Source organism: Hylobates moloch, unplaced genomic scaffold (assembly GCF_009828535.3).
Source record: "Hylobates moloch isolate HMO894 unplaced genomic scaffold, HMol_V3 SCAFFOLD_8, whole genome shotgun sequence".
Lineage (NCBI taxonomy): Eukaryota > Metazoa > Chordata > Mammalia > Primates > Hylobatidae > Hylobates > Hylobates moloch.
Genome location: NW_026652283.1, coordinates 32,999,574 through 33,023,216, shown reverse-complemented (window position 1 = coordinate 33,023,216; position 23,643 = coordinate 32,999,574). Strand labels below are relative to the sequence as shown.

The 23,643-nt window shown below is 40.9% G+C and overlaps 1 protein-coding gene across 17 annotated transcripts in view; it reads left to right on the top strand.

Annotated features, from left to right (window-relative positions):
* The window catches only part of PUM1 (pumilio RNA binding family member 1), a 112,974-nt gene that overhangs the window by 25,039 nt on the left and 64,292 nt on the right, over window positions 1–23,643 (top strand). For all 17 annotated transcript variants that reach the window (XM_058441944.1, XM_058441941.1, XM_058441946.1 and 14 more), the window contains one exon: window positions 12,456–12,524. In XM_058441944.1, the coding sequence (XP_058297927.1) occupies window positions 12,456–12,524 (69 nt within the window). The remainder of the gene's footprint in view (window positions 1–12,455; window positions 12,525–23,643) is intronic.

Below are 23,643 nucleotides of genomic sequence, written 5' to 3'. Positions count from 1 at the left end.
TGGGGAGGATATCAAGTACTTCATGAGGGATCAGCCCCCATGACCCAGACACTAAACCCTAGGTTCATCTCCAACCTTGGAAGTCACACTTCAGATGAGATTTGGAGGGGACAAACATCCAAGGTATATCAAAGTATAATATCCTTGCCCCACACCCCCCCCCCCCCCCCAGAGGATAGCTTTTTTTTTTTTTCCAAAAAAAAATTTACTCTTTGGCTGGCCGTGATGGCTCATGCCTGTAATCTTAGCACGTTGGGAGGCCAAGGTGGGAGGATCACTTGAGTCTCGGAGTTGGAGAACAGCTGGGGCAACATAGCAAGACCCCCATATCTGTTAAAAGAAATTAAAAAAGCCTAAGAGTTTAGTTTTCATAAGTGCTCAGTGAATGGCATGATGCTATTCAAAATGGAATTTAATGATTTCCTTCAATTCCTGTACTGTATTCTGTTTCTGTGGTTGATATATCCATCTGTGGCATGCTAGGAGCCATCCTAGATTTCTGCCTCCTGTTTCTGCCTACAGTAGTTCGGAGATAATACCTATGTTGCTTTATTTGATAGGCTCATGTTTCTTACCTGGAGATGTTCAGTAGTCTTCTTGCTGGCTTTCCTCCATCTCCCCTTTTCTTCTTTGTAGCCGTTGTCTGTGCCACTGCCAAATTGATGTTTTTGAAGATACGATCTGCTTATGTCTCACCCTTTTGCTCGCACACTTGTGTGTGTATGCGTTTTCTTTCCTGTTGCTTTTAGGATAACTTCTAAGCTCCTCCTCGTAGCATAGGAGGCCTTTCATGTTATTTTTTTTTTTAAGATATAATATAATATATTTTAAATTTATTATTAGTTTTACAGATGAGGGTGTTCACTTTCTTGCCCAGGCTGGACTTGAACTCCTGGCCTCAAGCAGTCACTTCCCCCTTGTGTAGCTGGCACTAAAGGCACATGCCATCGCATGCCCAGCTGTCTTTTGTGTTTTGGCCCAGCTTGCCTCTCCAGTCCTTACTGGTGCTCCATTTTGGCTATACTAAAGTATTTGTAGTTTTGTGAATACCCATCCTATTTTTATAGTTTGTGCAGTTTCTCAGCATACTAGTGCTATTTTTATTTATGTAGTTTTCTCTACTTGGAATCCCCTACCTTCCTCATTCACCTAGCTTTTTCCTCATCTTTCAAGCTTCAACTAATGTATCTTCATCCCTGATAAATGTACTTCTTTACTCCCACTTTTCTCCAAGGTTGGGTGCCTGCCTTTGATGCCACTATTGTATGTCGTACACATCTCATTGAAGCTTTTAGCTTCCTGTATTGGAATTTAATATTTACTTTTTCCCTTACCATCCAGTGCTAGGAAGCTGTTTCAATAAAGAGATTCTTGGCGGGGCATGGTGGCTCATGCCTGTAATCCCAGCACTTTGGGAAGCCAAAGTGGGAGGATCGCATGAGCCTAGGAGTTCAAGAATAGCTGTGGCAGCATAGTGAGACCCTTGTCTCTATTTTTTTTTAAAAAAAGAGATTCTTGGGCTTAAGTCCAGACCTACTGAATCAGAATTCTCAGTGATAAGACACAGTTCATGTATTTTGTTTTTAATATTTATTATTATTATTATTTTTGAGATGGAGTTTCGCTCTTGTCGCCCAGGGATTACAGATGTGAGCCACCGGGCCCGGCATGAGTTTTTTTAAATTTCTTGTGAAATAGAGTCTTGCTCTGTCTCCCAGGCTGGAGCACAGTGGCAGCATCTCAGCTCTCTGGCTCACTGCAGCCTCTGCCTCCTGGGTTCAAGCACTTCTCCTGCCACAGCCTCCCACAGCTGGGATTACAAGTGTGCCACCATGCCTGGCTAATTTTTGTATTTTCAGTAGAGACGGGGTTTTACCATGTCGGCCAGGCTGGTCTTGAACTCCTGACCTCAGGTGATTAGCATGCCTCAGCCTCCCAAAGTGTTGGGATTACAGGCGTGAGCCACTGGGCCCAGCCTAACATATCTTTTTATATACACCCATCTATAGCCTACGTTATAGAATCCTTACACATACATACATTTTTCTGTGTTTAAAAAGTTTTAGCCTGGGTAGGCCAGGTGCAGTGGCTCACGCCTGTTATCCCAGCACTTTGGAAGACTGAGGCAGGTGGATCACAAGGTCAGGAGATGGAGACCATCCTGGCTAACACGATGAAACCCTGTCTCTACTAAAAATACAAAAAAATTAGCCAGGTGTGGTAGCAGGCGCCTGTAGTCCCAGCTACTCGGGAGGCTGAGGCAGGAGAATGGCATGAACTCGGGAGGCAGAGGGAGCTTGCAGTGAGCCGAGGGTGACAGTGAGACTCCGCCTCCAAAAAAAATTTTTTTTGTTAGCCTGGGTAACAGGGAGACCTCATTGCTATAAAAAAATTAAGAAGGCAGCCAGGCATGGTGACATACACCTGTAGTCCCAGCTACTCAGACAGCTGAGGTGGGAGGACCACTTGAACCTGGCAGGTGAGGGCTGCCGTGAGCCGTGTTTGTGCCACTGCATTCCAGCCTGGGTGACAGAATGAGGCATTGTCTCAAAAAGAGAAAAGGAAAAAAAAAAAAATATATATATATATATATATATATAATTTTAAAACATTTTAAATGGCTATATAAATTCTCTAAGTATATGCTTTAATAATTACTGCTATATTTAGACTGTTTCCATCTTTTCCTATTACAGTACCAGGTTAAAGATGTTTGTTAACAAATCTGTGCCCATATTTCTCATGATTTGCTTAGGTTACATTCCTAGAAGTGGGATTACCAGATCAAAGGGCATGAATATTAATCAAACCCATATTACATATTGTCAGATGTCCAGAAAAGTCAAATAAAGCAAGATGAAGTTGTGTGTATTTGTGTGCGTGTTTTAAAGAAGGATAAGAATCATCTTAAAGAACCTAGCTCTAGCAATACTATTTCTGCTATTTTACCACTTGTGTGACTAAGGGCAGTTTCTCACATTACAAATATTTGTATGTAATGCCTGTCATGTTTTTGATACTGTGCTAGATACTCAAGGGATTTTTAGGGAGATGAGACAAATCACCATAGCACTGTTAATAAGGTGCGGTTTGGTACTTGGTGGGTGTTACTTCAGATTTAAGGAGCGTGTAGAAAGTAGTGTCTACCATGGTCTTTGAGCAGTAGTCTGCATTTCTGCAATGCCTAGTCCATTGCAAAGGGAGAGCACATCAACTAGAGAAGTAATCGCAGGTTAAAGTTTTTCCCCCTTGTTTAAATAATTTCTACCCCCTCAGTTCATGGAGACTAACACTGTAGGCATGCCTGGTAGCTGATAGTTCTCCTCTGAACATATTTCTCTCTTTTTTTTAATCTTTAGCTTTAAAGATCATCTACATTTTCTTCTGTAATAAAAGATATCCACCCATTTGGCCATATTTATTTATTCTTTAGCAGTTGAAGTGTTAAATGATGCCAGGTTTTTTTTTTTTTTTTTTAGATGGAGTCTCACTCTACTGCCGAGGCTGGAGTGCAGTGGTGCAGTCTCGGCTCACTGCAACTTCCTCCTCCCGAGTTCACACCATTCTCCTGCCTCAGCATCCCGAGTAGCTGGGACTACAGGCCCCTGCCACCATGTCTGGCTAATTTTTTTGTATTTTTTAGTAGAGATGGGTTTCACCGTGTTAGCCAGGATGGTCTGCTGACCTCCTGACTGTGTTAGCCAGATGATCTCCTGCCCTCGTGATCCACCCACCGCGGCCTCCCAAAGTGCTGGGATTACAGGCGTGAGCCACCACACCGGGCCCTAAATGATGCCAGTTTTTATTTTAAATCCTGAATAATCTTATATTTCTTCTTTTTTTTTGAGACTGAGTCGTGCTTTTTCGCCTGGGCTGGAGTGCAGTGGTGCAATCTTGGCCGCTTCCCTGGTTCAAGCAATTCTCCTGCCTCAGCCTTCTGAGTAGCTGGGAATACAGGCGCCCGCCACCACGCTCAGCTAATTTTTTGTATTTTCAGTAGAGGCAGGGTTTCACCATGTTGGCCAGGCTGGTCTCAAACTCCTGACCTCAAGTGATCCACCCACCTTGGCCTCCCAAGTGCTGGGAGGCATGAGCCATTGCACCCAGCCTAAATTCATTATATTTTAGATCTTTAGCTTTCTGATGGAGAAATAGATACCCAGACTTAAACCTTTTCACTGCCCACCTGCTAGTCTTGGAAAATAATTTTAATGAAGTGTTACCAATACTTGGACAGTTTCTTTCACGTCAGCAGAGAAATATCAACAGGAGTGATTGTAAAGTGGCTAGTCTTAAAATCCAAGTGTTACGATCTTTGATCCACTGCTCAATTTATTTCAAGATCTGATCTATATTATTTTCTAGCTCTTCTGGTTTGTTGCTGAACAGTTGATGCCTGGTTTTTCCTTGTAGGATATTGTGGCTTCGTAAAGAGTGAAAAATCTCACACTGAATATTGTCTTTTAGTTTCTTCTGACCATAACCCCTTGTTTAAGTCTTGTGTACAATACACTGGTTGGTATCTGTTCTCAGCACAAAAAACTATGTGAAGCCAGTGTTCAGGGAAGAAACCACAACCATGGTAATCAGCAATATCTTTACCTTCTCTCATATGGTTATCTGACTCATAATTACTCTTATTTTCATCTAAAATGGGACAGTCATACTGTTCTTCATTATAGCCATCATACAACTGCCCTTGTGCTGAACCACCCACATTAATGTATTTTAGGCCTGGTCTTGATGTAAGCTCTTTGCCTTGTGTGGTTTTTCCTACCCTTCGTGTACTCTGAGTGTGGCTCCAAAGACCTAAACATGTCCTCATGTATAGCCAGGAACTTTATAGCATTCTTCAAAACAGAACACTGAGCCCCATTGGAGAGCTTGAGGCCCCAGAGCACTCCGAATCCTTGCCTCCCATTTTTAGCCATGTGCCCTGACTGGGGAGCAGGATGTTTGCCTGAACATATTTTTTGTAGAGATGAGAGTCTTGCTGTGCTGCCCAGGCTGATCTTGAACTCCTGGCCTCGCCTCAAGTGATCCTCCTGCCTCGGCCTCGAAAGTACTGGCCATGTAGAGGTGTGAGCCACCCTGTCCGGTCTGCTCTTGGTGTTGATGACAATAGGAACAAGTGGTAAAAAGCATAAAGCGCTGAATTTGGGCTGGGCATGGTGGCTCACACCTGTAATCCTAGCACTTTGGGAGGCTGAGACAGGCAGATCACGAGGTCGGAGTTCGAGACCAGCCTGGCCAACATGGTGAAACCCCATCTCTACTAAAAATACAAAAAATTAGCCAGGTGCAGTGGCACGCACCCGTAGTCCCAGCTACTGGGGAGGCTGAGGTAGGAGAATTGCTTGAACTCGGGAGGCAGGGGTTGCAGTGAGCCAAGATAGTGCCACTGCACTTCAGCCTGGGCAACAGAGTGAGACTAAAAAAGAAAAGAAAACAAAACTTGAGTTTGAATTCTATTTCGGATCTTTATCAGTTACATGATTTTGGACAAGTAATTTCTGTAAACCTTGGTTTCCTTATATATAAAATGGAATAATGTCTGTTTTGCAGCGCAGTGCCTGGTGTTTGGTGTTGTTGTTATTGACAGTTAATAAATGATATGAACATTCATTCATAACATCATGCAATAGGTTTTGCAGCCGTTTATACCAAAAGAAGTTTTTGGGGTTTTTTCCCCTCCAGTAATTAGGAAAGAATGATTTATCTATATTTTGTTTAAGGGCTGTAATAACTTCTTGCTGTTCTTTTCTCTTTTTTTTTTTTTTATTTGAGATGGAGTTTCACTCTTGTTGCCCAGGCAGGAGTGCAATGGCGCTATCTCGGTTCACTGCAACCTCTGCCTCCCAGGTTCAAGTGATTGTCCTGCCTCAGCCTCCCGAGTAGCTGGGATTACAGGTGCATGCCACCATGCCCGGCTAATTTTGTATTTTTAGTAGAGACAGGGTTTCTCCATGTTGGTCAGGTTGATCTCGACCTCCTGACCTCGGGTGATCCGCCCACCTCGGCCTCCGAAAGTGCTGGGATTATAGGTGTGAGCCACTGCCCCACCAACTTCTTGCTTTGCTTACAAAATGGGAATAATAGTATCTGTGTTTTCAGGGTAGTTATGACTTTTTTTTTTTCTTTTGAGACAGACTTGTTTTGTCACCCAGGTTGGAGTGCAGTGGTGCAGTCTCGGCTCACTGCAACCTCTGCCTCTCGGGCTCAAGTGATTCTTGTGCCTCAGCCTCCCAAGTAGCTGGGCTTACAGGCATGCACCATCATGCTTGGCTGATTTTTGTATTTTTAATAGAGACGGGATTTTCTCATGTTGCCCAGGCTGGTCGCAGGCTCAAGGCACCCACTTACCTCAACCTCCCGTGTAGTTATGACTATTAAAAGAGATGATAAAGTGTATAAAGTATTTATGGGATCAAGACCAGACACAAAGTAAGTCTTAGTAATAGTTGTTATTAATACAGATACATCGTGTGCAGAAGATGCTGTAGAACAGATTCACTAGGTTTTCTTCCTTTTGATGATTAAATTCGAATTAGGTTAATTCTTATATTCTTTTTCCTTTTCTCATTGTCAGTTTTCTCCTCTTTGCCTGCCGTTTTCTCACTGGTATCTCCTTTCCATAATGGTTCTTGGCATCAGCTATTCTGATTATATTGTTCTGATGTCTTTTAGTGAAATGGAACCATCCTGATCTAGGTTTCTGTATGCAAAAAATCCTGGAGAACAAAAGTAGGTGTGGAGACGAATAGCCTGTCTTTATGAGGAAATAATCTAGCAAAGGCAGTTTTATTATTAAAGTATGGAAATCTACTCTAGTTAACAAACATTCAGGGGATTTAATGGAAGAACACTAAGGACTCTGAACCTCAGAGCAAGAAATATATACGGGGCTTCCTGAATACTTGGAGGCTTTCTGTTTTTTTTTAAGGGCGCTGTAGTCCCTTGTCTCTGCTTCTTTCAGCACATTTCTTTCTCTATGTTGACTGCTACCTTTTGCTTATACGTCAACTAGCCACCACACCCGGGTAATTTTTGTATTTTTGGTAGAGACAGGGTTTCACTATGTTGGCCATGCTGGTCTTGAACTGCTGACCTCGGGTGATCTGGCCACCTCGGCCTCCCAAAGTTCTGTGATTGCAGGTGTGAGCCTGTAAATTTGTTTAAATATGGAAATTTTCAGTGTGATTTAATGAACTCCCCAACTCAGTGATACACTGTTGTAACTGAGTTTGGTTTCTCTAATCAGGCAACAGACAACTAGTCAAATCGGCTCCAGAAAAGGGACGTTCATTGTAAAGACACACTGAGCAGTTCAGGACAAGAATGCCAGCAAAGCAAGTACAAGAACTGAACCAGAACGCTAGCAAAACCTGTGTCGTTTTTAGTGGTTTTATTCCAGAATGCGTGGTTTAACACAGTATTCGCTTTATTCTGCTTAAGATTCAGTGTTCAATAATATCTGCTTGAAAAATGGATAAATTGTAATTATTCAAATAATTGAATTTCTATTTGGATCGTTAACTTTTTACAATTCAGAATTCCTTTGTGCCCAAGTCTGTTTGAATTTATTTTCCATGGCTGGGTGCGGTGGCTAATACCTGTAATCCCAGCACTTTAGAAGGCGGGAGGATTGCTTGAGGTCAGGAATTCGAAACTAGCCTAGACAACATAGTGAAACCTTGTCTCTACAAAAAAATTAAAAACAATTAGCTGGGTGTGGTGGTGTGTGTCTCTAGTCCTGGCTACTCAGGAGGCTGAGGTGGGAGTTTGAGGCTGTAGTGAGCTGTGATTGCGCCACTGCATTCCAGCCTAGGTAACAGAGCCAGACCCTGTCTCAAAACAATAAAGTAGGCTGGGCGTGGTGGCTAACACCTGTAAGCCCAGCACTTTAGGAGGCCATGATGGATGCATCACTTGGGCTCAGAGCTTCGAGACCTGCCTGGGCAACATGGTGAAACCTCGTCTTCTACAAAAAATATGAAAATTAGCTGGACGTGGTGGCACATACTTATAGTCCCAGCTGCTCAGGAGGCTGAGGTGGGAGGATCACTTGAGCCTGGAAGGTGGAGGTTGCGGTGAGGCGAGATCGCACCACTGCACTCCAGCCTGGGCAACAGAGCCAGACTCCATCTCAAAAAAAAAAAAAATCAGTAAGGTCGTCTTCTAAAATTCCTTTATTTCTTGGCTTGATAACCAATATGGTCTCCTAATTCTCTTCCTAGCCCTGTATTTAGATTTCCACCTTTTATTTCTGCCAGCCCACATTGTAGTCAAGGAAAATAACGTTTTTTTTCTTTTTTGTATTTGTTTTTGAGAGACAGGGTTCAAGTGATTTTCCTGCCTCAGCCTCCCGAGTGGCTGAGACTACAGCCATGCGCCATTATGCCCAGCTAATTTTTGTATTTTTAGTAGAGACAGAGTTTCGCCATGTTGGCCAGGCTGGTCTTGAACTCCTGACCTCAGGTGATCTGCCCGCCTTAGCCTCCCAAAGTGCTAGGATTACAAGCGTGAGCCACCATGCCTGGCCCACTTTATTTCATTTTTGAAAAAGGGTCTCCCACTGTGGCCCAGGCTGGAGTGTAGTGGTTGACTCATTGCAGCCTCCATCTCCGAGGCTCAAGCAGTCCTCCTGCTTTAGCTGCACGAGTAGCTGGGACTACAGGCACATGCCAAAAGATTTGTAAAGTGATGCTTTTAATTTTTCATTTTCCAAAATGTGGTAACGTAGTTCCAGGTTTATCTATTTGATTAAAAACCTTTTTTTTTTTTTTTTAAAAGATCATGCCACTGCACTTCAGCCTGGGCGACAGAGCAGGAGTCTCAAAAAACAAAACAAAACATTAACCTGCCACTCAAATAGATTGCTAGAGAAAAGGGAAGTGTAGAAGGAACTTGAAAGGCTTATTCTACCTTGATGGGAGCATTTACTCTGATTATAATTGACAGCTAGCTTTTCTCCTTTATCATGGAAAATACTTCTCACTTCTAAAATATATCTTACAAATATTTCTTACAGTGCCTTCATTCTTTGATTTCTCTTGATTCTTGAGCATCTTTTTCTGAGTGTTAGTTTTGTTTCCTAGGACGAATTTTGTCTGGAGAGTCTGCCCTGTGCCAGTGACTGTACAAAATACAGCTCCCAGTAGAAATAAATAAGTTCCCAAATAGTTAAGAACTTTTGTGAGAGAATGACTTGGTTTATCTCATGTAGTCAACGTGGGTGAATGGTTTAAAATGGAGTTTCTGCACTACCAAAACTTTTAGAAATTGAGCCTCCTTTCTCAACAGTTGACTATAAGAGGTAGGGCAGGAGGGTGGTATACAGGGATAGGGAAAGAGTGTGGTTCTTGTATAAATGAGGCAGCGGGAGATACCCTGAAAGAGGGAGGTGGGAAGGGTGAGTAGAGAGAAGAGAGGGAGAGAAGAGACCAGAGAGAGAGAGAGAGGGCCAGGGGAGTCAGGGAGAGAGAGTGCACATATCCAAGAGAGCATAAGTAAATGGTGAAAGAGAATGGTGGCAGGAAGATAGTGTAGAAAGGAATGGAGAATGCTACAAGGATGAGCAAGTTTTGAAGGTAGGGGAAGAGATAGTGAAAAGCAAAGGCAAGACCAAGAGAGCACATTCATCGAAGCCCACAGCAGGAACTGACAGCAGTTTTATCTAGTAAAATAATAGAATATTGGAGGTGGAAACTTCCTTTGACTGCCAGGGGGCAGCATGGTGGTACAGAAAGGGCCTTGAACTTTGGAAGACTTGAATTAAGATCCTGGCAGTGCCATTTAAGTGCTCTGAGCCTTAGTTTCCTCCTGTGCTGTTCCCTACCTAACAATGGTTGGAGAAGGCATTTCTCGGAGGATCAGTTTCCTAATCTCTAAAATGGGAATAATCACTGAGATGGTTGTGATGGCTCCATAAATATGCACAGCACATACTTTTTTTCTTACTCCTCCTAGTTAGTTTCCTTGGGACATATAAATAGAATTTTTAATATTTCTGGTTGAAACTGTATTTGTAGATTTTTGGATTTCCAAGAAATGTCTAGCTCTATTTAAATGTATAATTAGATTCCACAGAAAGAGCTAGACACAGAGCTTTGTGCATTTGATTTACATGCTTCGTCAATGTTAATGCTGGCCTAAAGGTTTATCATTTCATAAAACATTTGTAGAGTTCCCAACTAACATCCTGTCTTCATCCTCCCTACTCCTTTATTTTTATTATATACAGTTTAGGAGTCTATTTATTGTGCTCATGTAAATAATGTAAACACCATGTAAAATGATCATAGCTTCTATTTCAGGGCCTTTTAAAAACACCACAATATTATAAGCCTTGTCTGTCTCTTTGTGCTCATGTAACTAACTGAATTTTACTCTTACTTTGAGTTTTATAAATTTCGATTTTTAGTGAGCATTCCCAGTCTTTTGTATCTTAGTGATACAGCGTGTCTCATTTGTAGCATAGTATTGGCTGTGGGTTTTAAAAATACGTGATTGAAAACAATAATGCACCTGTATCTTTATGAGTGTTAGTTCTGACAGTTAAGATTCTTAGATGATATAATGTATAGGCAGCTAGGCAGCATGTTCATTAAATCCTTTTTTTTTTTTTTTTTTCCCGGAGACTCTCACTCTGTCACCCAGGCTAGAGTGTAGTGGCGTGATTTCCGCTCACTGGAGCCTCGACTGCCCGGGTGCATTCCCACCTCAGCCTCCGGAGTAGTTGGGACCATAGGCATGTATCACCATGCCCAGCTATTTTATTTTTATTTTTATTTTTTAAATTTTTATCTGTAGAGACGGGGTACTTTACTACATTGCCCAGGCTGGTCTTGAACTCCTGGGCTTTAGTGATCTTGCCTCAGATAAAATTCTTAAACTGATTCTCTTAACTGTATTCTGGCTCATGTTCTCCATACTCTCTTCTCTCATTGCTTGGCCCTAACCCTCAATACGTTTATCCAGTGGTAGAAATTGTAAACAGACATTGGAAGGTAGTGGAGATCAGAGGAAGGAGTTTGAGAGACTCCTGCTTCAGGTAGTCAACATTGTTTTTCATGTAGGCAGAAGAGCAAAGCCTACGTCTTTTTTTTTTTTTTTTTTTGAGACAGAATCTCGCTCTGTCGCCCAGGCTGGAGTGCAATGGCTCGATCTTGGCCCACCTCAACCTCCGCCTCCCGGGTTCAAGGGTTCAAGTGCTTCTCCCACCTCAACCTCCTGGGATTACAGGCGCCTGCCACCACGCCCGGCTAATTTTTGTATTTTTAGTAGATAACAGGGTTTCACCATGTTGGCCAGGCTGGTCTTGAACTCCTGATCTCAAGTGATCCTCCTGCCTCCCAAAGTGCTGGGATTACAGGCTTGAGCCACTGTGCCCAGCCTTTTTTTTTTTGAAAAAGGATCTCGCTCTGTTACCTAGATTAGAGTGCAGTGGTGTGATCACGGCTCACTGCAGCCTCTAGCTCCTGGGCTTACGTGATCCTCCCACCTCAGCCTCCTGAGTATCTGGGTGTGTGCCACCACAGCCCAACTAATTTTTATATTTTTTGTAGAGAGGTGAGTTTTGCCATGTTCTCCAGGCTGGGAGCCTACGTCTTTAATAAACAAAGGAATGTACTCTTGAATCCCTTGCCCAGGGGTAGGTAGTGACTCTAGCCCCAGGCAGCAGAGACATGCTTGCTGCTCATAACAAAGAAGACCAGTAAACTAGTTGAATTGTAACTGTTTTGAATAACCTATTTCACACATCATCCTTGATGTTATTACCTTGTAGGAATGGCTTTGGAGATAGGTAAATTGAAGCCTAAAGAGATTGTTATGCTGTGGGTAGGGTTACGTTTAACAATGAGTAAGGTTTGGAGGGATTCTTGTGACATGTTATTTTCTCCCCCTGGTTAGGTTCGGAGAGCCCCCAGGGATCTCCCAATATGGAGAGATATTGGGATACTTCATTATAGGGTTTGCATCCGCCTTTCCTGAGGTTTACCAAAGAGAAATAGTGGATTGGATCAAGTGCACTCCCTAATTTAACGTAACTGTTCACAACTGGGGAGGAGCCATGATGTTTTGACTCATTAGGTCACATTGTCATCTTGAAGACGTCATTGCTCTTCAGAATGTTGGTCTTTACTTATTAAATTAAAAAGTATGAAAAATAGCTAACATAATTCTCGTGATGGAATTTGCTTTTTCATTTATTTGGATTTTGTGTTTTTCATGTTTTGAAAATATAAGGGAATGGGAGGGGAGAAAGTAGGGATCATTGCTGAACCCTGATGGTTGAAGGTAAGTGAATGTTTAATCTCTCAGTCACTTGATCATTGCTATTGTCTTTGCCAATGTCTGAAAGTAAACAGAAGAAATTTTCAAGTGTGTGTAATGTGTATGTAAAATTCAAGATGCTGACTTGAAGATTTTTCCTTCTCTATTCTAAACAATAGGTGCGTTCCATGGATGAACTGAATCATGATTTTCAAGCACTTGCTCTGGAGGGAAGAGCGATGGGAGAGGTAAGTGAACTGGTGTGTCAGAAAAGTGGGTCTGTTTTTAAGGGAAGGTTGGAGTTGTCTTTCATCAAATGTGTCCAAATCTAGTCTCCAGAAACATGTGCTTGCTTTTCCTTGTTGCCATTCTCATGCTAGGAATGGGATGCTGGAGAATTTTGCCAAAACTATGTTGTTAAAAAAAGAATGTTAACCATAACATAATGTCTTAAAAGCAAAACAAAGTAGCCAAAATGTGAGCACAAATTATTGAATATTAATGTCAGCGATAAATTGAGACATTAAAAGTTTAAGAAGTATTTTAATTTTATATGCATTAAATTAAAGGCCAGCCTTTACCTCATTTTCCAGTGGCTAGGTTTTCCCCCCAACACACCCCCCCCCCGCCAATGGCAAAGGGAGTCTTAGATTGGCTGCTAATCAGAAAATGTCAGTAACCTATTTTTAAAGTAGTGCCTTTTTTGAGGAAGTTGTTTAGAGCTCCATTGTGAAAGTTGTTAGGGTTCTGGTGGAGGAATTACAGAAGGTAGAGACCTGAGCCAGTCATCCCTTACAGGAAATTCAGAAATAAGAATTTTGCTTTGATTGTAATGTTTAAAATTTGCAGAAACAAAATTTACTTTTATCCATTACATCAATAGAGAGGGTTGCCATAAGTCTTAAAAAGGAGGGGGATATAGATACCTAACATGTAGCCAACTGCTGGCTATTCTAGCTGTGACAATAAGCATGTATTGATGACAAAGGTAGCATATACAGTTTGAATTAACTACTTAAAATACCACAGGCCTGCAAGTGACATTTTTTGTGGCTCTCTTGTTCTGGAAAGTAATGTTAGGTTTTCTCTTCCATTTCATTTTTTGTGTATCTAATATTTGATAGTTCCTACATCGATTTTAATGTTTCACAAGAGGGAGAATTACTTTATTCTAGGGTCCTCATTTATACCATTTATTAGATACATTTGTTCTTTGATTTAGCAAATACTTGATCCCCAGGCACTGTGCTAGGCTCTGAGGTCAAAATTAGGATAATTACTCTTCTGAGCTTGAAGCACATATTTCTTGATTGCCTTTGTGGTTAGGCAGTGAACAGTTAAAAATTGTTGATGTTTAAACTGAGATTCTTGCTTTCTTTGTTACAAGATTTTGTTTCCAACTTTCTGAATCATCTTGTGGCCACAGAGTCCAGTGTCCTATCATCTTGAGTTCATGCATTTTTGGTCTGTTTTCCTCCTAGAGCTTTAGGAGGTGATTGGGAGATGTCCTTGTGTTTCCTGTGCCTGCCTAATGTCACTGACACAATGCAAATCAGTAAACCCTGTATGGTTTAGAACGTCTAAAAGACTTTGTCACTAAGTTTTTGAGCAAATTTGAACAGAAAGTTAACATATTTGTTGGATATTAAGTATAGAAAGAGAAACTATATTTATTGTCTTTCTTATTCCTACAATTCTAAGCTGGTGTATTCCACCAAAAATCCAATTCCAGGTGGTTTTTCTTTCTTTTTTGAATTTTTTATAAAAATGGAGACAGAGTCTCACTATGTTGTCCAGACTAATATTGGGCTCAAGTGATCCTTCTGCCTTGACCTCCCAAAGTGTTGAGATTACAGTCATGAGCCACTGTGTCCAGCCTGTTTTTATTTTTTAAAAATTAATGATATAAGAATAATGTCCTGTTACTGTTTTGTGAGCAACAGTTTATAATCACTGAATGCTTAATTTTAATTGAATAGCAAACAATTGCAGTGGAGGGTAAAGTTTATTTAAATGACAAGTTGACAGTGTTAAATTCTTTTTTTTATCATTTTTTTCTTCCAGAAACGCCTTTTTTTTTTTTGGTGTATGTGTATAATTCCTCGGGCATGGATATAAGCATATGTTAATAACAAAACAGTATATTCCATCAGTAATGCTGTGTCATTCTTCTTCCTTTCCCCACTATTCACAAGTAACAGTAACAACTAGCATTTATCAACCATAGGTAGATGCTAAGGGGTTTTTATGCATTATCTGATTAATAACTCTATGAGGACAGTTCTATTATCCGGATAAGGAAAAAGGTCAAGAGAGACGAAATAATTTGCCCAGGTTAACACATCTAGTAAGTGATAGGATTCTTCTCTGGCTTCCTACCACTGCAAGGCATGTGCCCTTGATTAGGGTAAATGAAGTTAATATTTGTAAAATAATTGAGAGGTAAAACATTTCCTAAGTGTGGAGTGAGGTTTCTGTATTCAAGGAGTTCTTTAGCTAGTTGAGGAAACAGTGAATATACATATAAACAGAAAGAGTAAATTTTTTTCTGTGGTTGGAGTTCAGAGAAGGAAGGATCATTATTGACAGGACTAGTTAGACTTTAATGGAGGAGGAGAGATATTCCTTAAAAAGCATCTTCTGGTTTAGTTAGGCTTTGGATAGGTACAGATTAAGAGAATTTTTTTTTTTTTTGCAGCAATGGGAGAACAGCACAAAAGAAAAAATGAAAATAAGCTTTCTTCTTCTTTTTTTTTTTTTTAAGAGGCGGAGTCTCACTCGGTCACCCAGGCTAGAGTGCAGTGGCACAATCTCAGCTCACTGTAACCTCCGCCTTCTGGGTTCATGCAATTCTCCTGCCTCAGCCTCCCGAGTAGCTTGGACTACAGGTGCATGCCGCCATGCCCGGCTAATTTTTTTTTGTATTTTAGTAGAAACAGGGTTTCACTGTGTTGCCCAGGCTGGTTTCGAACTCCTGAGCTCAGGCAATCTGCCCGCCTCGGCCTCCCAAAGTGCTAGGATTACAGGCATGAGCCACCGTGCCTGGCGGAAAATAAGCTTTTATAATAAAAAAGAACAGCTTCTAATTAACTTCATTATATTTTCTTCCTTTTTAGCAATAAAACATCTCTGAGAGGGAGTGTGTATAAATACAGTATTTATTGGCTGGGCACGGTGGCTCACGCTGTAATCCCAGCACTTTGGGCGGCCGAGGTGGGGAGATCACCTGAGGTCAGGAGTTCGAGACCAGCCTGGCCAACATAGTGAAATCCCATCTCTACTAAAAATACAAAAATTAGCTGGGCGTGATGGTGTGCGCCTGTAGTCCCAGCTACTTGGGAGACTGAGGCAGGAGAATCACTTGAATCCAGGAGGTGGAGGTTGCACTGAGCCCAGATAGTGCCACTGCACTCCAGCCTGGGCGACAGAGTGAGTGAGACTTCGTCTCAAAAACAAACCAGCATTTGCCCGTATAAACACTAGAAGTAAATTGCATGACTTTTAAGCCAGGCACCGTATCTTCGTTTAAGTTATTTGGTTTCTTTGTGGATGTGTGGGCACCTGTGCGCGTGTGCATCTGTGTGAGTCATTAGAGTAGATGGTAGTTATGTAAAGAATGTATGGAGTCTTTAGAATTCAAATAGAATTGGTTCCATTCAAAGTAATTGATCTCTAATAATTAAAGTTAGTGCTGGTTGACTCTTGTTACATTTTTTTCTTCAAAGCCACTGTTGGCCTCTTGGTGTCACTTTGAAAGGTTTAGAGTATTTCTTAGAGGAAATCTTGCTAAGAAGTGACTACTTAAAAATATCACTCTCCAAGCTGTTCTTAGCTGAAGGACTCAGTACAAGTGCTTTATATGCCTCCTATTCTACAAAGCTAATATAAAAAAGAAGATAGGAAAAGATCTTAGGATCAGGGCCACAAATTATTTAAAAATTTTGTCTACTTGTTAGCCCCTTTCATTTGGCTTAAAGCCCCGAAAAGTTTAAAGGCACATACTTTAGCAGCTTTTATTTACGTATCAAGGGATCAGTCCGTTAATCGAGGATTCTAGAAAAGGATGTTTGTAGAAGAGAGGAAGGCTCACTGGCCTTGGGCTTCTGGGCTCTATTTCTAAATAGGTTTGGTTTATGATCTTGCATAACCTGTTTGCTCCACCTGCAGGTTGGCAGCATTGTTACTGTTCATGACCTAGAAAAGGATGGATTTTTTAAAAAGAGAGAGGTTGTAAGTACTTTGAGAGTTTGACAGAAAGGTACTTTGTTCACATAATTGGTTTTTTAACTTTTAAAAATCAAGGACCTTTTTTTCCCTTAAGATTCTTTAGTGTTTTATGTGTAGTGAACTTGACAACTTCCAGGGAAGTTAAAATAGTAGTGAATACTGGCTTATTTCTACAACAAATGGAGTATATTTAGATATGTGACTCTTCATCTTTGTCTTAGAAAGCTGAAGCATAGAAAAACATACCCTTGATTATAACAAGTTTGTAAACCTGACGAAGGAAATCTAGGAAGTGCTCCTATATATGGAGTGATAACAAATCCTGCCTTATTCACAGGAATTAGGATAACTTGAGATACATTTAAATTGTAGCTTTATATTCTCATTAGACATTATATAGTACTTGATCCATAGGTGTGGGATAGCAGAATGGCTTATAGAGGGAGGAATTGGATAGTGATGTGGGTGAGCTGTTAATCTAAAGAAAGGCAAAATTTGGTGGGATAGAGGTAGCATTGGATGGGCCGGAACTCTGACGCCACAACTTCTTAGAGCCTAGGTTCAAACATTCATCTTTGGACTGACTTTTTTCTACCCGTAAGACAAAGATGTTGGACTAGACAGTTTCCCAGGACCTTTTCAGGTCTAAGATTCTGGGAGCTTGCCCTTCTTTCTCTCTTTAAAAAGACAGAAAAGAGGAATTGTTCTGGCCTTTTTAGGATATAGTAGAGAGTGTCTAAAAGATACCCTTTTAGATTGACTTTCCCCCTGTGATTTAGAGATTTTGTAATTTTTCATTGGGTTTTTTGTTTTTTTTTTTTTTTTTTTTTTTTTTTTTTGGAGACAGGGTCTCGCTCTGTCACCAGGCTGGAGTGCAGTGGCATGATCTTGGCTCACTGCAAATTCCGCCTCCCAGGTTCAAGTGATTCTCCTGCCTCAGCCTCCCGAGTGGCTGGAAGTACAGATGTGCGCCACCACACGCCCAGCTAATTTTTGTATTTTTAGTAGACGGGGTTTCACCACGTTGGCCAGATGGTCTCTATCTCTTGACTTTGTGATCCGTCCACCGTGGCTTCCCAAAGTGCTGGAATTACAGGCGTGAGCCACTGTGCCTGGCCTCATTGGGTTCTTTAAAGTGACTTATTCACCATCTGCATCTGCCCAAGACATTGAAGTGTCCATCAGAGTTCGTGGGATGGTAATACTGGAGTCAGGGCAAGTATTAGCCTGACTCCAGTGTGGAGACTAAATCTGTTAAATTTTTTTCCCACATCTTTCTATTATGGCAAACAGTGTCTTAATAGAATTGGAGGCTTTTGAATAGCTAAAAGTACTTCTAGAATCCACAGCTCCGGGAGGGCTACCTTAACACTGGTAGTTCTTTGCAATTAGGGTTCCATAAAAGCAGCGCAGTTGACTCCAAAATGGATTGAGTTTTGGGAAGATGTCTGCCAGCAAAACCATATAGACTTTCTTGCGAAGGGATGAAAAATTAATAATGCCTTGAGGTATATTTATATAAATATATGTGACCAAGCAGTGTAATTAATTCCCCTTTTTCCTCAAAAGGTAGCCTTTTTTTTTTTTTTTTTTTTTTGAGATGGAGTCTCACTCTCGCCCACGCTGGAGTACAGTGGTGCGATCTCAGCTCACTGCAACCTTGACCTCCTGGGTTCAAGCAATTCTCCTGCCTCAGCCTCCCAAGTAGCTGGGACTACAGGCGTGTGCCACCATTCCCAACTAATTGTTGTATTTTTTAAGAATAGAGACAGGGTTTCACTATGTTGGCCAGGCTGGTCTCGAACTCGTGACTTCCAGTGATTCACCTGCTTCTTCCTCCCAAAGTGCTGGGATTACAGGCGTGACCCACTGCGCCCAGCCAAAATGTAGCTTTTGCGTACAATAGGAATAGTAAAAACACCCTAGTTCCCTTAACTTTTTCTTTTTTGGATTTTTTTTGACATCTTGCTCTTAAAAGGAAATGTTTATTTTAGAAAAAACAGCTAGCCATGCCAAGTGGTCTGGAGGAACAAGATATTGGTAGATGGCTTATTTTAGGTTAATGACTGTTAGAGGTAAAGTGACCTTCTTATCCGTATTGTTTGAGGAAGTTGCTGGGACCCAGAATAATAATTTTGGGATTGGGTTTGGGCACTTTGAGGAACGAGATAGGAGAAGGTGTTTTCTAACCCTGGAATTGTGGTCATATCTGATTTGGAATGTAGTTCCCAGGTCTGTCCTGACTTTGAGACCAATGTGCAAACCCCACCCATTCTTCTGCTGTCTTCTAACCTGCACTGGGAAGACCAGGAACATACTACTGTATGTAGATGTTAAGCTGTCTGGGAATGTTTGAATGCAGCAAACCATACTCTTGGCAGCAGAAGATCCACATGCTGCTTACTTTGTCTTCATTAAATTTCTTCCCTTTCATCACCCTCCTTTGGCTAAAATGTTACTCTTTTATCCATACTAGCGTGCTTTATTGGAGGGAAGACTAATAAACAGTAACACTTTTCAATATCATGATCTATATGATATCATTATCCATATGAATCTCCCAATAGGTTTTTGAGAAGTATTATTCCCATTTTTTTTTTTTTTTAGATGAGCAGAATGAGCCCTAAGATTAAATGACTCCAGCTAAGTTCTTACGTGTCAAGATGGGGATTATCTTCAAATTCTGTTTTTTTTTTTTTCCTAGGCTTGGAAGTAATAATAGCTACAAAATATTGAGTGTATACAATTTTCCCAGAACTATGCTAATCACCTCATGTATGTTACAGTTTTTACAGTGGTCCTGCAATATTATGATGCCCTTTTTTTAAGATGGGCGAACAAGGATTAGAGAGGTTAATGTAATCATTAAGCCTCTGTTTGAACCCGGATCTCTTATAACTCAAATCCTGAGTTTTTCTGGTTGGTTTCTGCATATTCACAGTCTACTTATTCAAAATTTAGCTTCAGGTATCAGCTCCCCTATTAAAGCTTTTTTGCTCCCTCCCATTAGAAGCTGTGAAGGGGAATTCGGGTAGCAAGTGATTTGTAGTATTCTTATAAAGATGATACAAATGATATCTGGGGCTTATCAAAGCCCCAGGTTTGTTTTATACATATACAAAGCCCAGTTTGTTTTATACATAATGATTTGTGTATATATGGTGGTATTTTCTTTTTTCTCATATAAAAGTTTGTTGAGGGTGGGGCTTCAGCTAATAATGTGCTTTGTGAACAACAGCTGCTAAATATATTGTATTGAAAGAATCATTTATCAGTAAATATTTTTTCCTAAGCATGGATTCCTCTTTATTTTTCCTTTTACATCAGAAATTGGTATCCTTGTCTATCCCCCAAGGGAGCTCAGTTCAATTTAGTAAATATTAGTTGTATTTTCTTTTCACATGACTTTTCTGCTCTCAGGGATGTTGGAGTGTACAGGGAGAGAATAAGGAACAGACAGAACTGCAAGCATATATTCAGGCTGTCTGCAAATATGTGCATTTAAAAGCTATTCATTAGCTACTTTTGCAGAAATAAAGTATAGAAGACAAACAGTAAATCAGCAGTGCTGTTACCCGAATTGAATCCGATATATAAAGGCATTTTTAAATAAAGGATCTTTTGTTTAATATAGTTGTTATGTTGTTACAGATCGATGGTACTTTCTCTGGGCCATCTGTTGGAGCACAGAAATATATCCTCATTATATATACAGTAACCAGACATAATGATGTTTAGAAAAATAGAATTACTTTTGTCACATTGCTTTCTCAAGCTGGTATTAAACTATGTTGTGTGTAATTCCTTCTTGGTTACTGTAACCTTGCTAATAAGGAACCAGAACATCAAAGCAAATCCATTGTATTTTGATTAATTAGTACATGATGTGGTTCTCATTGTAGTGAAGCATGTAGCAAAAGTTTATTTTCTGTGTTGTATTCCCTATATACATAGCAGGCATATCTATGAAATAGTTATTTCCTATAATGAAGGAAAAGGGGAACTCAGTATTGAGATCCTTGTCTTTTTCAGATCAAGAATTTAAAATACCCTGAGGCTGACGGGGTGTGGATTCATTAGAATATTTGGTCCTATCTTGATGCAGAGTATTCTTTGTTATCTCAGTCTGTTTGCTATCTCAGGGCTGTTTGCTTCCTGCTTTGGGGAGGGGGTCATGAAGCAATCTAGATGTTTTCATCATTGTATTTGTGAACTTTACAGTATCCTGAGGGGTCTGGAGCTTATCTTTTGTATACTGGGCTCACAAGTACTGTAATATGTAATTATTAAAGTGAAGACTGTTATAAAACGAATGTGGTTATGCTATAGATCAAACCATGTAGTCAAAATAGTTATACCAAAAAGACACTTGCACTTGCATGTTTATTGCAGCACTATTCACAATAGCACAGACGTGGAATCAACTTAGGTGCCCAGCAACAGTGAATTGGATAAGGAACATGTGGTACACCTACACGCATAAAAAAAGAATGAAATTATGTCCTTTGCAGCAACATGGATGCAGCTGGAGTCCATTATCCTAAGTGAATTAATCACTGGAACAGAAATCCAAATACCACACGTTCTCACTTGTAAGTGGGAACTAAGCATTGGGTACACATAGACCCTGAGGACTCCAAAAAGGGGAAGGGAAGGAGGGAGGGAGGCAAGGGTTGAAAAACTACTTATTGGGTAACTATGTTCACTATTCGGGTGACAGGTTCAGCTGAAGCCCAAATCTCAGCATCGCACAATATATTATAGCCATGTAACAAACCTGCACATTTGCTCTCTGAATCTAAAAAAAAAAAAAAAAAACAAAAAAAACAAAAAAAACTTGTGTAGTTTATTCATATGTAAAAACATGTGACCTTATTTATAGGTAACCTATAGATAACATGACATCCCTTATATGCTGTTCCTGTATCATGCAGAAAAGCCCGATTGACTCTGGGAATTTCATCATTTTATCAACATACTTTACTGTCTAAAGTCTGTCAGGTTTTATGAAGATAGTAGAGAAGAGAAGTTTCTTGGCTTTGTTCCATTAACAAAATGGGAAGGTATAAAGAAACCTTTACTTTCAGATTCAGAAGGGCACGCATATGGGAGCCTGTTCAGGTTAATTCATGACAAAATAACATGGAGTGTAAGGTGCTAACAGTATTTCTGAATGTTCTTTAATGGACTTGCTTTATGAAAGTATGAATGATACATTTTGATATGCTTGGTTTCTAGGATGAAGTCGTTGACAGACAGGGTTATGTTCTTCGGTCTGTGCAGAAAACAGGAAACCCCTGTGCGTTTTGAAGTTTAATGGTAGTCATCAAGTTTGCAATTCTGTCTAATATATAATTTGTGGTTGTCCTAAAATTTGTTTATTTATTTATGTTTTTGAGACAGAGTCTTGCCCTGTTGGCCAGGCTGGAGTGCAGCGGCACTGTCTTGGCTCACTGCAACTTCCACCTCCTGGGTTTAAGCGATTCTCGTGCCTCAGCCTCCCAAGTAACTGGGATCACAGGTGCCTGCCACCACACCTGGCTAATTTTGTACTTCTGATAGAGGTGGGGTTTCACCATATTGGCCAGGTTGGTCTCGAAAATCTGGGCTCAAGCGATTCGCCCGCCTCAGCCTCCCAAAGAGCTAGGATTACAGGCATGAGCCACCATACCCGGCCTGGTTGTCCTAAAATTTAAAAGCCACCAAATTCTTCTTATCTTGACTTGATTGCTCATTTTGCTCTTACTGTCACCCAGCAGCCTACATTTTTTTGGGGGTTAAGGATGCTAAGCCTGTGTCAGCTTGCTTAAAAATATTTGAAATTTAGGACATGAGCTCTCTTCTTAAAATTGCTATTAACTTTTGCCCTTTTGAAATTATATTGAAGTAGCCAGGCACAGTGGCTCATGCCTGTAATCCCAGCACGTTGGGAGGCTGAGGCGGGTGGATCACCTGAGGTTGGGAGTTCAAGACCAGCCTGACTAACATGGAGAAACCCCGTCTCTACTAAAAATACAAAATTAGCCAGGTGTGGTGGCGCATGCCTGTAATCCCAGCTACTCAGGAGGCTGAGGCAGGAGAAATGCTTGAACCCAGGAGGCGGAGGTTGAGGTGAGCTGAGATCGCGCCATTGCACTCCAGCCTGGGCAACAATAGAGAAACTCCATCTCAAAAAAAAAAAAAGAAAGAAATTATGTTGAAGGGGCCGGGCGCGGTGGCTCACGTCTGTGATCCCAGCACTTTGGGAGGCCGAGGTGGGCAGATCACGAGGTCGGGAGATCAAGACCATCCTAACATGGTGAAACCCCATCTGTACTAAAAATACAAAAAAATTAGTCAGGTGTGGTGGTAGGTGCCCGTAGTCCCAGCTACTCGGGAAGCTGAGGCAGGAGAATGGCGTGAACCCGGGAGGCGGAGCTTGCAGTGAGCCGAGATCACGCCACTGCACTCCAGCCTGGGCGACAGAGCAAGACTCCGTCTCAAAAAAAAAAAAAAAGAAAAAGAAAAAGAAATTATGTTGAAGTGAAATGTATCTGCTTGAGAGATATGCCTTATTTATTTGCAGTGAATTTCAGACCACCATAATCTCAGTTTTTATTTATTAGAGAATTAGTTGAAAATCATAACAAAAGTATATTTTGAAACAAGTAATCCACAATCCCAGTGCACTAACAATCACTCTTCTGCATTTATTTTTCTTTCCAGTCTTGATCCAGAAGGGAAGAATGCATGAGGAGAAGCAGTCTTTACATGTACAATTTTGTATTTTACTTTATTTTATTTTTATTTTATTTTATTTTTGAGACAGAGTCTTGCTCTGTCGCCCAGGCTGGAGTGCAGTGGCACAATATCGGCTTACTGCAAGCTCCGCCTCCCGGGTTCACGCCATTCTCCTGCCTCAGCCCCTGGAGTAGCTGGGACTACAGGCGCCCGCCACTGCGCCTGGCTAATTTTTTGTATTTTTAGTAGAGACGGGGTTTCACCGTGTTAACCAGGATGGTCTCGATCTCCTGACCTCGTGATTCGCCCGCTTTGGCCTCCCAAAGTGCTGGTATTACAGGTGTGAGCCACCGCGCCCGACCTGTATTTTACTTTTAAAATTTAATGTTATATATATTATGTGTAGTCATTATGGCTATT